At 41.0% G+C, this 17,975-nt stretch overlaps 1 protein-coding gene across 6 annotated transcripts in view; it reads left to right on the top strand.

The window, feature by feature from the left end:
• Positions 1 to 17,975, top strand: part of KIAA0232 (KIAA0232 ortholog) — an 88,282-nt gene that overhangs the window by 38,831 nt on the left and 31,476 nt on the right. For 5 of the 6 annotated variants that reach the window (XM_032254129.1, XM_032254128.1, XM_032254134.1 and 2 more), the window contains exon 3: positions 10,272 to 10,409. The exons of the other annotated variant lie outside the window; for it this stretch is intronic. In XM_032254129.1, the coding sequence (XP_032110020.1) occupies positions 10,272 to 10,409 (138 nt within the window). The remainder of the gene's footprint in view (positions 1 to 10,271; positions 10,410 to 17,975) is intronic. 6 annotated transcript variants of the gene reach the window in all.

Below are 17,975 nucleotides of genomic sequence, written 5' to 3'. Positions count from 1 at the left end.
TTTTTTTTTTTTTTTTTTTTTTTTTGAGACAGCGTTTCCCTCTTGTTGCCCAGGCTGGAGTGCAATAGCATGATCTTGGTTCACCGCAACTTCTGCTTCCCAGGTTCAAGTGATTCTCTTGCCTCAGCCTCCCAAGTAGCTGGGATTATAGGCATGCGCCACCATGCCCAGCTAATTTTTTGTATTTTTAGTAGAGATGGGGTTTCTCCGTGTTGGTCAGGCTGGTCTCGAATTCCTGACCTCAGGTGATCTGCCTGTCTTGGCCTACCAATGTATATTATTCTTATTAGGAGTCTTTGATGGTAACAGAAAACCCAGCTCAATGTGGCTTAAACAGAAGTAATAGTAAAAGCCAACACATGTATATCATGTGCTGTGTGCCAGCCGCTGCTGCAAGCACTCGCTTTCCATTCACTGTAACTCATTTAATCCTCCTTACACCATCCTGTTATTATTCATATTTCATAGGTGGAGATACTGACAGTGGTTAAATAACTTGCTCAAGGTCACACAGCTAGTAAATTTTGGAGTATTTACTGGTTTAAAAAACTTGAAATATCTGGGAATTAGGGCTGACCCCAGTGGCAACTTGATCCAGGGCCTGCAGTAAAATCAGTGCTGTGTCTTTAAGCTTGCCTTCTCTGTTGTCTTTTAAGATGGAGCGCTCACTCTGTTGCCCAGGCTGGAGTGCAGTGGGGCAATCTTGGCTCACTGCATCACTGCAGCCTCAGCCTCCCAGGTTCAAGTGATTCTCTGGTCTCAGGCTTCTGAGTAACTGGGTTATAGGCATGCATTACCACACCCGGCTAATTTTTGTATTTTTAGTAGAGACGGGATTTTACCATGTTGGCCAGATTGAGCTCGAACTCCTGGCCTCATGTGATCCACCCGCCTTGGCCTCCCAAAATGCTGGAATCACAGGGCAAGGACTAAGAATTGGAGAGGATGATTCTCCAAAGGAAATATGGAATGAGTAGGGTGCTGAACCACCCAAAAAAGTCCTGTCTAAATACTTTGTACAAAGTAGTGCCTTGTTTCTTTCTCTCTCTCTCTCTCTTTTTTTTTTTTTTAAAGACAGGGTTTTACTCTGTTGCCCAGGCTGGAGTGCAGTGGCACAATCATAGCTCACCACAGCCTCAGATTCCAGGGCTCAAGCCTCCTGAGTAGCTGGGACTACAGGTGTGCACCCCATGCCCAGCTAATTTATTTTTTTTGTGGAGATGAGGTCTTGCTTTGCTGCCCAGGTTAGTGATGCCTTCTTTTTCTAATCTATTACCAGTTTGTAAGTTTTAGGACGTATTCCCTGATTGTACTACATTCTAAGATAAGGTCTTCCAATAAATATTTAATAGTGTTATCCATTCTAATGATTTTGTTTCTTTCTCTAGGAGTTTTATCTTTGCACACCTCCTCCAAAATTATCCTTTCATGATAGTCCCTCAATCTGTGTGATAGCTTTAAGTTTTGTTGGATTGTTAGATTTCTTTTTTAGATCTTAGGACTCGCAGAACTTTATTACCTGTTACAGATATAGATTCTGCAACAATGGATTCTGTATAATAATAAGAGGTTTTTTCCTCTAAACTTTTTATTGAGGCATAAAATGCGTAAAGAAAAATGTACAGCTTGATGAATTCCCACAAAGGTCATATCCCTGTAACTATAACCACACCCAGAAATAGAATATTACTGGCAACCCAGAAGCGCCCCCCTCATGTCCCACACAGCTTCGGAACTCTTCAGATGTTCGGAGGGGAGTCCAACAGACTGGCCTCTACTTCTGACCCTTTCCTCTTCCATGGATCCTGGCACCTGTATCCCAAGTTTTCTCCCTCGGGCCCTGAGAGATCACGCCAAGCTCTGCTGCTTGCTTTGCCTCTTTAAAGGGCCACCTTTTTCTCAGCCTCTCGCCCCGGACCTAGGTCAGCACGTTTCCCCAGGAAGGAAGCAGCTGCAGATGTCAGTGCCCTGTGCCCACACCTCCCCTTCCCTTGGCATTCACTGTCTTCTCAAGGCCTGGCACCTCAGCACAGCTCTGATGCCCTGGAGCAGGTGATGTAGGTTTGGTGCGGTTTTGTGTTGTTGCTGGTTTTTCTAGTTAATCTGGTCAAGAGAGTTGTGCTGCCACCAGTTACTTTTTAAAAGAGAGTATTTATTTGTTTAATGGCATAGTTTGGTTTTGATATCTATTTTGTCTTATCCTCAGTCTTCCCCTGACCCACTGTATTTAAAATAGAAGCCTCCCATTCTCAGTCCTCTTACCTGCTTTACTTTTCTTCATAATAGTTGTTATTACCCGAAATTATATGATTTAATGTAATTTCATTGTGTCTCCCCTACTGGCATATGTAATTCATGAAGTTGGAGACTTTTTTTTTTTTAAGAGAGGGAGTCTTGCTTTGTTGCCCAGGCTGGAGTGTAGTGGCATGACCTCAGCTCACTGCAACTTCTACTTCCCGGGTTCAAGTGATTCTCCTGCCTCAGCCTCCCAAGTAGCTGGCATTACAGGTGCCTATCACCATGCCTGGCTAATTTTTGTATTTTTAGTAGAGAACGGGGTTTCACCCTGTTGGCCAGTCTGATCTCGAACTCCTGACCTCAAGTGATCCACCTGCCTTGGCTTCCTAAAGTGCTGGGATTACAGAAGTGAGCCACCGTGCCCAGCCAAAGTTGGGGACCTTTTCTCCCATCTTTTTTGTTGGATTTGCAGTCCTTAAAAGACTTCCTGGAATATAGAAGAGGCTCAGTTATGTATAGACAAATGGACAGACACATACTTCTTTCTCTGGCCTGTGACTTGTGTGTAGGAGGGAAGCATGCTAGGAGTGGGGGTAGACCCCATAATTACATACTGGGGCCCACCCTGCAGAGAAGTTACTGTTGTTTATTTTAAATCCCCCTAGTCAAAAATTGTATCTTCTAGCTCAAAGTCCATCCTTCTAGAAATGTAGCTTGTTACATAATCTGTATTTGCCCACATGTTATATAATAATAATCCCAGTCCTGATTGCTAGGTGAGACTCATCGCTTCTCCATTCAACAAAGCTCATTTCCTCTTTCAGCCTATTTGTGATATACTCCTGTAGCATGTCTTGTTCAGCGTTTTGCTTCTTGGAAAGCTGGCACTTGTGGTGTTTCCTGTTACTGTTTATTAGAATATTTAACAATAGGAACTATAAAAATCTGACCATAAAGTGTTCCTATATGTGTCACTGCATACACTGTATCACAACATTTATTCGAGACACTAATTAAATACCTTCTACGTCGCAAGCATTGTTATTTGCATTTAAACAACACTTCCTATTTTTATTCTCTTATTTAAAATCAGCATTTCAGAGCTCTAGGAAGGAAGCCAGGACTGTCTTTCTAGAAGCTTCCCTATCCCTGAAACCTTCCTAAGAATTATTCCATGCTATTACTTGATCCCAGAAGTTTGAAACCAGCCTGGGCAACATGGAGAAACTGTCTCTACAAATAATACAAAAATTAACCAGGCTTGGTAGTGTGTGCCTGTAGTCCCAGCTACTCAGGAGCCTGAGGTGGGAGGATCACCTGAACCCGGAGAGGTCAAGTCTGCAGGCTATGGTGAGCCATAATTGTGCCACTGCACTCCAGCTTAGGCAACAGAGTGAGACCCCATCTCAAAGAAAAAAAAGAAAAGGTGTCCATGCTACTGATGGAAGAATGTATACATACCAGTATTCACTTTGACTACCATAGTGACAAAAAAGATTCTGGATAGTGGGTATGAAATAGCATATACATCACTAGATAACTCATGAAGAATTAAGCAGGATAAAGGCCGAGCACGATGGCTCATGCCTGTAATCCTAGCACTTTGAGAGGCTGAGGCAGGTGGATTGCCTGAACTCAGGAGTTCAAGACCAGCCTGGGGAACATGGTAAAACCCCGTCTACTAAAAATACAAAAAATCAGCCGGGCGTGGTGGCTGCACCTGTAATCCCAGCTACTTGGGAGGCTGAGACAGGAAAATCACTTGAACCTGAGAGGTGGAGGTTGCAGTGAGCTGAGATCACATCATTGCACTCCAGCCTGGGTGACAGAGTAAGGCGCTGTCTCAAAAAAAAAAAAAAAAAAAAAGTGAAACAGGAGGTATCAGAAGGGTTTTAGGATGAAAAAACTTGTACCACTGACCAAAATTTCCTTTAATAGCACCTTGACTTTTATCCCAAGTGACTGTCAGACCCCCAGCCTCCTGTTCTCTCTTTTCCTGTTGAGATTCCCCCCCCTTACTATAAGTCAGTATCACATTATTAAGAGCATAGGCCATGGAGTCTGAAGACCTGGGTTCTAACCCTACCTTCTTTACTTTCCAGCTTAGACCACTGCCTTGAACAAATTAACATCTCTGTGCCCGACCCTCCATTTCTTTGTTATTTCATTTTATTTTTTCACCCAGGCTGGAGTGCAATGTCTCTCAGAGCTCACTGCCGCCTGGAACTCTTGGGTTCAAGGGTCCACCTGTCTCAGCCTTCCAAGTAGCTGATACTAGAGCTGTCTCTTCATTTATCAATTATACAAATTATGTGCACATCTGATATCATTACTGAGGATTAAAGGAGATTCATTTATTGACCATATAGCTGCCAGACATCATTTAGGTACTGATATTGTAGTTAGAGCAATACCAGACACAAAGTAAATATTGGCTCAGTAAATATTGACAGCTGTTGCTATTATTACTGCTATTCATACTATTTATACAAATCTTTCCTTCAAACAGTTATTTCCTTATTAACTACTACTTTTCTAGCAGGTAGACTAATGCATTTATTAGAGACAAAGATAAGCTGCTGATACAGTATTTCCAACATTTACCGTAACAATCTCAATTTGAAATATTTGTCCCTGCCATATATCCTAATTATGCATTCAGCAAACATGGTCACTACAATATTTCTGGATATAATTACCACCTTTGACACAGTTGGGTCTCTTTAAAAGGAGTTTTTTAAGACTGGCAAATGCCAGTGGCAATTACCATTATCTTTTGTGACACGATGATGAAGTTAAAAAAATACTCAATTTTAGGAGACCAAAGTAAAAATCTTTTGGTGGTACATACAGATAGAGTGAACCTGGATTTGTTCACTGTAAAAAGTATAATGGGAGGGGTGGTTCTCGAGTTTAAAAGATAGTTGTTTTGTACAAAAGAAATACTTTTATTTGTGGTAAGAGTTTTGTTGCCTAAGAAACTACCCAAAATAGTAGCATTTAAAAGAAAAAAAAAAACACTATTATATGACAGCTTCTGTAAGTAAGGAATTTGGGCAGGGCTCAATTGGGTGATTCACCCAAAGTCACTCATTGGTACTTAGCTGGCAGATGGGCTGAGCTGGAGAGCCTCAGATAGCTTTACTGACATGTCTGTCACCTTGGCAGGTGTGCTGCGAGGCTGGACTCAGCTGAGATTGTTGACCAGAGCCTCTTCATGTGGGTCAGAAGGTAGCCACGTTTATGTGGTTGACTGGGTCCCTCAAAGCAAGCAGCCCAAGAAATCAGGTAGAAGCTCAAGGCCTTTTGCCACCCAGCCTTGAAAGTCACATAGATCACTTCCACTGTACTCTGTTAGTTGAGCTGACTGGAGCCCACACAGGTTCAAGGGGAAGAAGCATCATTCTCTTGATGGTAGAACCACCACTCTGGCAAAGTGCTTGGTTTTGAAATTTTAGACCACCAAGGACAAAGAAGCAGCTAAGATTTTCTAAAGAAGAAACAAACCTACCCAAAAAATTGGGATTTCTAACTTACAGTGTTGCGTTTGAGAGTATATGGAGCAATACCCTTCATATTCTGAGAAAAATTATCTCCATTCTAAAAGATCTCAACCAAACTTGTAACTATGCAAGTACGAGGATAACAAAGATAGCTTTTTTTTTTTTTTTTTTTTTTTCCCTGAGACAGGGTCTTACTTTGTCACCCAGACTGGAGTGCCGTAGTGTGATCTCTGCTCACTGAAGCCTTCATCTTCCAGGCTCAAGCAGTCCTCCCACCTCAGCCTCCCAAGTAGCTGGGACTACAGGTGGGCACCACCATACCTGGCTAATTTTTGTATTTTTTGTGGAAACAGAATTTCGCTATGTTGGCCAGGCTAGTCTCAAACTCCTGGGCTCAAGTGATCTGCCTGCCACTGCCTCCCAGATTGCCAGGATTATAGGCATGAGCCACCATGCCCAGACTAAAGATAGTTTTTGACAGATGAGGCTTCTGAGGTTACTGGGAGTATTCTAGGTCTGACTGTTGCCTGATAGATATATTATTATTCTTAAAACTGTACATTTACGTTGTATATACTCTGATATGTGGGATAAATTCCACATTTAAAAGAAACCTGGTAAAGTATATGCCAGCTGTTGATAGTAGTTACCTCAGGGGATCGATGTTGCGGTGGAACTGAGTTGTACTTTCAAAAGCAGCTTTTTACAAAGGTTGCTTGAAGCTAATACATGTTTTTGATAGTTTATGAATTGATATATTTAAAATAAATAAAGCTGGCCAGGTGAGGTGGCTCACGCCTATAATCCCAGCACTTTGGGAGGCCAAGGCAGGTGGATCAGTTGAGGCCAGTAGTTTGAGACCAGCTTGGTCAACATGGCAAAACCCCATCTCTACTAAAAATACAGAAACTAGCCAGGTGTGGTGGTGCACACCTGCAATCTCAGCTACTCAAGCTGAGGCACTAGAATCTCTTGAGCCTAGGAGGCAGAGGTTGGAATTAGTCCAAGATCATGCCACTGCATTCTAGTCTGGGTTACAGAGCAAGACTCTGTCTCAAAAATAAAATAAAATTAAGTAAAGCTAAGGATTCTCCTTCTCAAGCTTCAGGAATGACCTTGACTAACGAGATTAATTTTAGTTCTTATGATTAAACTTCTTCCATCACCATCAGGTTTAGATTTTGTGTTAGCACTTACATTAGGTAGAAGAAAATATATAAAATTTTACACATAAGCAACGTGAAAATAATGTCAGAGTGAGAGTTAGTGCTAACGATAGATATACAAATTCATATACTTCCCAAGGTACCATTAACATTTTTTGTATGTGTAAAATGTTTTCATGGAATAGAGAAGTTTTGAATATAAATACTTCATGTTTTAAAACTGACATTTCCGCTTTTATGTTCAAATGTGAATGCATCAGTACAGAGAAAACTAGGGATAGGCCCTGAGTGACAACTGCCAGTTTAGGAATCATCTTGAAGGAAGAATAAAGGAACAGTGTGTACAAAGAAATAAGAGGGGCCTAATGTTGTAAGGTCAGAAAAGAATATGGTGAGGAGGGGCTAGTTGGAGATCAGAGTGGGGCAGGCCGGCAGGAAACAGACCCTGAAGAGACTGATGTGCTGTGCTAGGGCTTTTATATTTATTTATATCCTAGAGACAAAAGACCTATAGATCTAGTTAGCCAGCAGGACTTAATGGCATGGCAGTGGGCAGACGGTCTTGGGCCACTAAAGGCAGGGAGGCCAGTGAGAATGTCACCACTGTGGGCTGAAGACCTAGTAGGAAAAACAGGAATATAGTTAACCTGAAATCATGCTTGTTTGATTGGAGAGCTCATTTCTTAAGGACAAATAGGGGTTCTTTTGAGCAGTAGATCAGTGGGTTTATTACTGAATGCTGTCCTCAGATTGTGACTGTATCTCATTCACAAGCAACTAAAAGTTTGGCCTATATTGGCTTAAGGCGGGGGGGAAAGGTTCAAATAAGTAAAAGTCCAGAAGTTGGGCTGGCCCCTGCTGGGTGCGATTCGGAGCCTCACAGTGTCATTCAGGCTTCTTCTCTGCCTCTCTGCCGGCCTCTTTCTGTCAGCCTGGTTTTGAAGCCAGCCTCTTACAGGGTAGAGGGAGTGACAGTGAGCATGCTCCTGGGATCATATTCTCATACACTGTCCAGAGGTCATGTTCCCTCCTACATTCCCAGCGAGAACCATGAAATCTGCATTTCTGATTGGTCCCATGCCTCTCTCTTAGCCGGTCTTTGTGGCCAAATGGATGATGGGGGTGGCATTAATCCCATGCAGACACACTGTGGTTCTGGTCATTTAGGCACTGTTAACAAGAAGGCGTGGATGGCAGGGGCGTGTGCTCAGCGGCTCACAGAGCCTGCAGTGACTCCTGATGTATTTCCAAGTGGTGTGTGCTGCTTCTCCCCCAGTTTCCAGTCTCCCTTTTGATAAAGGGAGCATGGGAAAGTCAACCAGACCTCTGGCCTTACGTGACCTCACTGTAGTGTCTAGAAAAGTACCTGATAATAGAGTGTCATGCTGGGGAATTCCTTAGTTATATCTGCTTTTGGTACTTGATAAATATGTTCTTTCTTTAAGATTGGGACTTTCTGAGTATTTGACACATGCCTAATATTTTATGTTTATGTATAAGCAGACTTTTAATAGTATAGGATAGGAGACTAAAAGGGTAACAATAAGTGAAATAGAAATATCTTGGCTCTTTGTATACTCGTTCCTTTAAAATGTGATTAACAGTTTAATGGTGTTAAATTTTGGTTAAGTTATGCTACATTAACACAATACATTAAGCCATAAAAAAATAGCATGAGGGACCTCCCAAAAAGAAATAAAATGAACAGAATGCAAACAAGCGTGTGCAGTATACTATTGTTTATGTAGCTTTTACTACAGATTTAATGTTTCTTTTTTTGAGACGTAGTCTTGCTCTGTTACCAGGCTGGAGTACAGTGGTGCAGTCTCGGCTCACTGCAACCTCCGCCTCCTGGGTTCAAGTGATTCTTCTGGCTCAGCTTCCCGAGTAGCTTGGACCACAGGCGTGTGCCACCACGCCTGGCTAATTTTTGTATTTTTAGTAGATATGGAGTTTCACCATGTTGGCCAGGATGGTCTCGATCTCTTGACCTCCTGGTCTGCCCACCTCAGAGATTTGATGTTTCTTAATGAATTCAACCTAAAATTACAAGGCAAAACAGAACTTGTTTACAAAATTTATAATGTAATAAAGTCACTCTAACAACATTGTTGAATCATAAATAATGTCAAACTGATTTATATATTTTTTATTCTGTCAAAAGTTAAAACAAGAAGCGAACTCTCCATCCCCACAAATTTACCGTGGATAAGTTGTCCAGGCTGAAACTGCTGTTCCAGGAGCATTTTTCATACCTTGATACACAGTGCAAAGGAAATTTCGTTATCTCAAAATCTATTTGTGTACTCAAGTTAGTGAGGAGCTTTCAGTAACTTTCATTTCTTAGTATTAATTTGCAATATACTGACATGCTAGAAGGCAAATATCAAGATACAAATTTAACAGAATTCTATAAATGCCTTCTAACCAAATAATATGTTCAGTTAAACTCATGCTTGTGGATTAATACCAGCATTTGGCAGTTTCCATTTGTATGAAGACATTTTCAAAGATGAAATACGTCGGCTTTTATTATAAATCAGCATTAACAGGGAATTAGGTAAGAAAAAGAAAAGACGTCTAGATGGGAAAGGAAGAAGTAAGACCATCTCTAGTCACCAATGACATGATTTCGTGTAGAATATAAAGAAAACCGGCCGGGCGCGGTGGCTCAAGCCTGTAATCCCAGCACTTTGGGAGGCCAAGGCGGGTGGATCACGAGGTCAAGAGATCGAGACCATCCTGGTCAGCATGGTGAAACCCTGTCTCTACTAAAAATGCAAAAAAAAAATTAGCTGGGCATGGTGGCGTGTGCCTGTAATCCCAGCTACTCAGGAGGCTGAGGCAGGAGAATTGCCTGAACCCAGGAGGCGGAGGTTGCAGTGAGCCGAGATCGCGCCATTGCACTCCAGCCTGGGTAACAAGAGCGAAACTCCGTCTCAAAAAAAAAAAAAAAAAAAGAATATAAAGAAAACCCAAGGAATGAAATTAAGAAAACAACTCCCTTTGCAGTAGTATCAAAAAGAACATAATACTTAAGAAAAAATTTGACAAAAGTGTAAGAATTGTGCACCAAAAACTATAAAGCTTCATTGAAAGAAATCAAAGAAGACCTAAATAAATAGAAAACATCCCATTTTTGTGATCAGACTATTAAGATGGCAATACACTCCAAGTTGTTTTACAGAATCAATACAGTTCCTATTGGAATCCCAGCTGTCTACATCACAGAAATAGACAAGCTGACCCTAAAATGTGTATGGAAATGCAAGGGGCCTTTTTGTGACTGAATATGTGGGGTAGGTGGAACACAGTAGTGTCCGAGTTAGCCTTGGTCGTTTAACTTGGTGCAATTTCATTTCAGGAGAATGACATCTTCCTGGGCTGGGAAAAAGGAGCTTATAAGAAATGGGGAAAGAGTAAGAAAAAATGTTCAGATCTAACTCTAGAAGAAATGAAAAAACAGGCTGCTGTCCAGTGTCTTCGATCTGCTTCTGATGAAGTAAGTTTATATTTTATTTCTAACACTTAAGAGAATAAAAGGGGTGTTTTAACTTTACAGATATGACAACCTGACCTCCAAAAACTGGGAAAACAAACTACTTGTTTATCTTACCAAGTAACATGAACCATATCACTTTTCCTTTATGGTATTTTTCCATATTTTCTGAAGTTTTATAAGCTTTTATATATGTGGTACTCTTAAGAATATACACAAAAATTAATATCCTTTTTTCAATTTGACTATTTCATCCTGTTATTACATTGTCTTTATTATTTTTAGTGGCTAAGTTACATTTCATCAAATAATATTTCAACAGCACTATAATATTATAATCTTTATTACTGGATGTTTACCTTGCTCTTGATTTTTTTTTTTAAAAAAAGACAGTGTCTCTGTTGCCCAGTGCAGTGGTGCAATCTTAGCTCACTGCAACCTCTGCTTTCCAGGTTCAAGCAATTCTTGTGCCTCAGCCTCCCGAGTAGCCAGAATTACAGGTGCGTGCCACCACACCTGGCTAATGTTTTTGTATTTTTTAGAAAAGATGAGGTTTCATCATGTTGGCCAGGCTGGTCTCAAACTCCTGATCTCAGGTGATCTGCCCACCTGGCCCAGCCCACTCTTGATTTTTTTGTTATGCTGTCTAGAATATTTTATGTGTGATTTTTCTGGGGTCTGTATTACTACATTTGAATACATTTGTAGAAGGGAATAGCAGTTCAGACACTTCAAAAGCACTATATTGGCATATGATGTATATATTTTTGTTTTTAGAAAAATTATGATTATTTTATTTCATGTGTTTCTCATGTCTTTCAGTTTCCTAAAATAAAAAAATAATTTTACAGTATCATCTTTTGCAGTTAATATTATGAATTCTTATTTTATTATTCACTGTAAGAGGTAATCTTTGAGATCATAACTACTTAAAGAATTATTTTGCTTTGACTGCTGTTTGAGACAGCATGGGTTAAGTACCTTTATGATACAAGACCAAACTGAGGGAATTCTGACCTCCAGAAGCTAATTTCCTGAACTAATTGTTGAATGGTCTAGCGTTGGGATAATTGGCTTTCTTATCTTTGACAGTCTGCAGAAGTTTGTTCTGTCTGGCTGCCACTGATGCAAATGATTTTTAATGTTTATTTGTTTAGTGTTTCCCACAATTATCTCTGAGGCCAGGAACAGTGGCTCACGCCTGTAATCCCAACACTTTGGGAGGCCAAGGCGGGCGGATCACCTGAGGTAAGGTGTTCAAGACCAGCCTGGTCTAACGTAGTAAAACCCTATCTCTACTAAAAATACAAAAATTAGCTGGGCATGGTGGTATATGCTTGTAATCCCAGCTACTCGGGAGGCTGAGGTAGGAAAATCACTTGAACCTGAGAGGTGGAGGTTGCAGTGAGCCAGGATTGTGCCATTGCACTCCAGCCTGGGTGACAGAGCCACCCCCCACCAAGAAAAAAAAACAAAAAAAACAAATTGTCTCTGAAAGCCTGACTCCCCTGGCCATGTACTCATGATACATTGTGTATACCTCAAATAACATGGCCCTCACATCCTAAGTTGCAGTTATTCATTTGACTGTGCTCACTGGGCACAAGGACTGTGAGTTACTGATCTTTTTTATCTTCTGTTGCATAGCACAGTGAGTGCTTATCACATAAAAGGTACTGATTTTTTTTTTAATGAATCTAACATTCATTTTTTAAAAGGCCTACCCTTTCATCCAGTTCTTTTTTCTCTTCCCAGCTGTTTGCTTCTCCTTCACCTCTGATTTTTTAACTTCTTAATTTCTCTCTCTCTTTTTTTTTTTTTTTTTTGAGATGGAGTCTCACTCTGTCACCCAGGCTGGAGTGCAGTGGCACAGTCTCAGCGCTCTGCACTCTCTGCCTCCCAGGTTCAAGCAATTCTCCTGCCTCCGCCTCCTCAGTAGTTGGAATTACAGGTGCCCGTCACCATGCCCAGCTAATTTTTAAATTTTTAGTAGAGATGGGGTTTCACCATGTTGGCCAGGCTGGTCTCAAACTCCTGACCTCAGGTGATCCATCTGCTTTAAAAGTGTTGGGATTATAGGTGTGAGCCACCACACCCCGCCAACCTCTTAATTCTGAAGCCGCTGCTTCATACAGCATGGGATAGGAGTTTGGAAGTTACCCCTTATATATACAGCTATCTTAGGCACGATTTCATTACAACAATTAGGAACATAATTAACCTAGTTTAAGAAAAAAATAGAAATATATGTAAAGGATATAGGGATATCTCACTGAAGCCAAGTGCTAGAAATACAGCAGTCTCAAGAGAGAGCTGAACTGGGAATTATGTGGTAGACAAAGTCACTTTCTGTAATAACCAATGTACAATCTTTCATTTGCGTCTGTACCTGAGTTGGGTCATTCCCTCTCTGTCTGAACTCTGGCTTTCTCTGCTTTAGCACATGGTAAAGAATGGCCATTCTGGCCTCCAGCCCAGCATAACTATGGAACTGTACTGCCCAACACCATTCAGCTAGAGAGAGAATCTGATTGGCTGGGCTTGAGGCAGGTGTCCACCCATGATTTGATAAGCCATGGTGAGGAAGCAGGGCTGCCTGGAGGTTCATCACTTCAGCAGGGGCTGTGAGTGATGTGCCCAGAGAAAACTCTGCAGAGAAAACTGTGTGGTTAAAATGGTGGGTTTTTTGGGTTTTTGTTTTGTTTTAATTTAAAAAATAGGGACAGAGTCTTCCTATGTTCCCCAGGCTGGTCTTGAACTCCTGGGCTCAAGCCACCCTCCCACCTCAGCCTCTCAAACTGCAGGGATTACAGGCCTGAACCACCATGCCTGGCCAAAATGGTGTTTTCTTTATGACACTGAAGGGATTAAATTGATAATGTAATTTATAGATTGATAAAGTAATTTAGAGCTTTTAAAGGAATTCAGAATACAATTTTTTTTTTTAAACAAGTGAAAAGTTAATTCAGGTCAGTTATTTGAGCAAAATCCAAAGAAGCTGCTGAGTTACAGTCAGAAAGAAAATATGGGTAGTGCATTTCAAACTGGGAGAGGATCTTATTTCTTTTTTGGACCAAAGTTGCTGAGAAATGAGCCTAGCCTTTGACTCACGGTTAAGCTGAGGAAATGACAGGGCAGCCGAAGTCAACTGTGAAAAAAATGAAGAGTATATGAGTAATGCAAGACTCTTCTCCTTTAGCTTGTTAATTTGCATGTAATTCATACTAACTGAGTATGTTGTGTAATGTGCATAACTTAGTATGCGGTAGAAACAGAGTAAGGGAATGGTTGTGGCTTAATAAGATCTTTGATTCTTTAGGTTATTGCTTTGGAAAAATGCTTTCCTTTGCCTGGCTGTCATAGGCGGGATTTTTATTTTCAACTCCAATAAAGCATATTTGTACTTTCTTGCTCTTTCCTTCTCATTTTATTTAAAAAAAAATTGTTGGATTGCTTTTTCTGAACAGTGATTTTTAAAATTTTAACAAATTAAAATTAGTTGAGGAAGTGAATGTGCCAGGCATGACCAGATGCTCAATCATTACTTATGGAATGAATGAAGAGAGTCTTCAAGTCTCAGTCCCTGCTCCAGAGCTACGTGCTGTTGTTTGTGCATCAATCTGTAGATCCCTTAAATCAGGTGTCCGCAAGCCCCTAGCCATGGCCTGTTAGGAACTGGGCTGCACAACAGGAGATGAGCAGTGAGCAAGCATTCCTGCCTGAGCTCTGCCTCTTGTCAGATCTGCGGTAACATTAGATTCTCAAAAGAGCAGGAACCCTATTGTGGACTGAGGATGTGACGGATCTAGGGTGAAAGCTCCTTATGAGACTCTAATGCCTGAGGTGGAAGTTTCATCCCAAACCCCATGCCTGCCTGCTGGGTCTGTGGAAGAATTGTCTTCCATGAAACCAGTCCCTGGTGCCCAAAAGGTTGGGGACCACTGCCTTCGACCAGCTCACTGGCCTCTTGGGGAGTCAATGAAAAGAACCCTCTTTAATTATTGCCTGCTGCAATAGAAAGAATCAAATGTGTGGCAGTTTATGAATGGTAGGCCATCTGTGTGTCCCCTGGGTTTATTTTTATTATCTGTCTATTGGCTTCAGTGGAAAGAAAGGAGCAAAGAGGACCTACATCGAAAATTATAATGCAAAATTTTATTTTATGCTTTTGTCAGGAATGTTTGCATTTAAGTATGCTCATTTCCTGAGGATCGTCACGTTGGTGGTACTGTGTGTGCTGTGTTTTCCCATCTAGTCCAAACGCCCTCTTAAAAGCGCTTCTCAGTACAGTATTTTAGACAGTCTCTACCAATTGGTCACAATTAAAAACCCTAACAATTCAACTTTATAATCTGGTAGGTTTATAATCTACTAGATTAAAATGCTAATGGCAATTACAAGACAATAATATATGTTATTATATTAGATAAAAGGGTAGGTAGGAAGCAGTGGGGTTACGCATTACATGTGAGATGAATTAGTTTCTCATTATGTCCATGTGTGTATGTGACTGTTACACTTAGCAATGTGAATTGTTTCTATAAAAGCATCTGTAGCTCTCAGACTATTCACTGGTGTCATGGTATGAGGAGAATGGCTTCTTCTCTGACATCATTTAGGTACTTGTGGTACTCTACGGTGCCTCCACTTTATCCTGTAACAATTTGTGCCCCACATTATAGCACACCTCTTGGCCTGCTCAGCTCATTATTTTATCTGAGCGACATTGCCAACACAGAAGGGCAATTCACTTGTGTCAGAATTTAATTTTATACATTGATTAAAGTTTGGCTGTCCCCATGCAAAAGTTGGCTGAGCAGTTGGTGAATATTTCTCTAGGGAATCATGACCTTTGATGGGCTTTATTGGTTGTTAGATCCCAGCTGAAAACTGCCTTGGCTAATTCCCTTTCATTTACATATGCAAATAATATGAAAGTTCATTTTTGATAAAATATTTTGCATTTACTCTGATTGCAGTTAGTAATGGGGTCTGTAAAGAGGAACGGTATTATGAATCAGTCATAGGCAATTCAGCCCTCCCCCAGATGCATATATTTTAGGTGATAATTATCCTAAGCTGTCTGTTTCATTCCTGTTACCAGTGGACATGGCATATACGTGATATTTGTTAAATATATGCAAACCACTCTTCCTTTTACCCTTTAAAGAAATATGAAAGAGGGCTGGGTGCAGTGGCTCACGCCTGTAATCCCAGCACTTTGGGAAGCTGAGGCGGGTGGATTACCTGAGGTCAGGAGTTCAAGACCAGCCTGGCCAACATGGTGAAACCCCATCTCTCCAAAAAAAAAAAAATTAGCTAGGTGTGATGGCACATGCCTGTAATCCCAGCTACTCAGAAGGCCAACCAGAAGAATCACTTGAACCCAGGAGGCAGAAGTTGCAGTGAGCCAAGATCACACCACTGCACTCCAGCCTGGGCAACAGACAGAGCTAGACTCGATCGCAGAATATTTATTTATATTTCTCTCTATATATATATATAAAACTATATATGTACACACACATATATATGAAAGAGAATTTTGAACCATGCCCCAACTATTGTTTTTTTGAATCCTCAAGTTTATACTTGGTTCTTTTTTCTCCATCCCCAAAGTACGGACTTTTTTATATTGTTTGTTTCTAATAATTATATTTGTTTTATTTTTATTGAACCACTTAAAACTGAATCAAAGCTAGTACTTTATCTCCCACTTTGAGGGTGGTTAGAAGATCAGTGACTTAATGAGGTCCTGTTAGGGGAGTAAATAAAGTTAAAATGCAATGATAACTCTTCCGTAATACCATCCTTTGGGAGTTATTAGTTTTGAAAGTAACAGCACTGCAGCTTACCCTGGGTGACTGACCAGACCTATTGTTATTTACAGAGCTAATTAGAGTGGAGTCTTAAATTCCCTTGCTTATGTTCTCATATTCAGTTAAGTCTACTAGTAAAATTCTTTTTGCCAGTAAAAGTACAGACTACATCTTAGTATTTTGTATATGCATTATTTATATGCTGTACAGGGATATATGTACAAAAAAACATGTAAAGTATTTCATGGCAGTGTTCACCTTCAAGGTTAATTTTGAACGTATACAGTTGGTCCTTCATACCCATGAGTTCTCTATCTGTGGATTTAACCAATGGTGTATCAAAAATATTTGGAAAAAAATGGATGGTTGTGTCTGTGCTGAACATGTATAGACTTTTTTCCTGTCATTATTCTCTAAAAACTACAGTATAACAACTGCATACATAGCACTTACATTGTATTAGATATTACGTGTAATGTAGAAATAATTTAAAATATACAGGAGGATATGTGTAGTTATATGCAAATATTATGCCATTTTATATAAGGAACTTGAACATCCACAGATTTTGGTATCCTCAGGGGGTCCTGGCACCAATCCAATATAGGGATGAGTAAATACTGTGTCTTGACACATGGACTGTTGAACCTAACCTTTTCTGGGTAATACCAAGAGCATCAATACAATGATAACATTCACTGAGCGCTTAAAATGTGTGAGGTGCCTATCTGAATGCATTATGTGCATTGCAAGAAGTGATGCTATGCTCTCTCTACAGGCCAGAACCCCCTGAGAAGAAGCCAGTGGTTACCAAAGCTGAGAATGCTCACAGTTGTTGTGTTATCACAGCCAGTCCTGCCTGAGGAAGCCTAGGTCCTATCTCTATGGGTATACAGATGGCGCTGGAGCTGGAGCATTTGAGGAAACTTACCGGCTATACTAGGAACTTGGGCTTTTCCCCTGAGCAGCCGTGAAGTGTTAGGGTTTGGAGAGGATAAATGCAACCTGGCTTAAGTGCCAAACAGATGCTGATCAGACCACACTGGTTGCTGCACTGAGACTAACTAAACAGGGTGAGTGAGCTGTGCTGGAGGGAGGGCAGACGCCAAGCACCCAGTGAAGATGCAGTTGCGGGGGGTTGAGAGGGCAGATGGCTGGGGGATTCTGCATCTGTTTTTGAAGGTGGAGCTGACAGGATTGGATATGGGGCAGAGATAAGGGGAGGAGACAAAGAAGACAGCCAAGGGTTTTGATCTGAGCAACTGCAAGAATGTAATTCCCAGCCGGGTGCGGTGGCTCATGCCTATAATTCCAGCACTTTGGGAGGTGGGCCTCAAGATTACTTGAGGTCAGGAGTTTGAGACCAGCCTGGCCAACAGGGCAAAACCCTGTCTCCACTAAAAATACAAAAATTAGCTGGACACGGTGGCATGCGCCTGTAATCCCAGCTACGTGGGAGGCTGAGGACAGGAGAATCGCTTGAACCCAGGAGGTGGAGCTAAGATCATGCCACTGCACTCCAGCCCAGGTGACAGAGTTAGACTCTGTCTCAAAAAAAAAAGTAATTTTCATTTACTAAGGAAAAAGAACCTAGGGAAGGAACATCTTTGTGTTATGAATAAAGATTAACATATGAGATGCCTTCTAGGGAAAGCTAAGTGAAGATTTTTGAACAGGCAACTGAATAAACTGAATATGCATATCTAGGGTTGGTGAGGCAGAGTGGTTTGTGAGGAATGGACATGAAATA

Source organism: Sapajus apella, unplaced genomic scaffold (assembly GCF_009761245.1).
Source record: "Sapajus apella isolate SASKATOON/1434 unplaced genomic scaffold, GSC_monkey_1.0 scaffold85, whole genome shotgun sequence".
Taxonomy (NCBI): domain Eukaryota; kingdom Metazoa; phylum Chordata; class Mammalia; order Primates; family Cebidae; genus Sapajus; species Sapajus apella.
The sequence above is the reverse complement of the archived record's forward strand: the minus strand, read 5'-3'. Positions and strand labels throughout refer to the sequence as shown.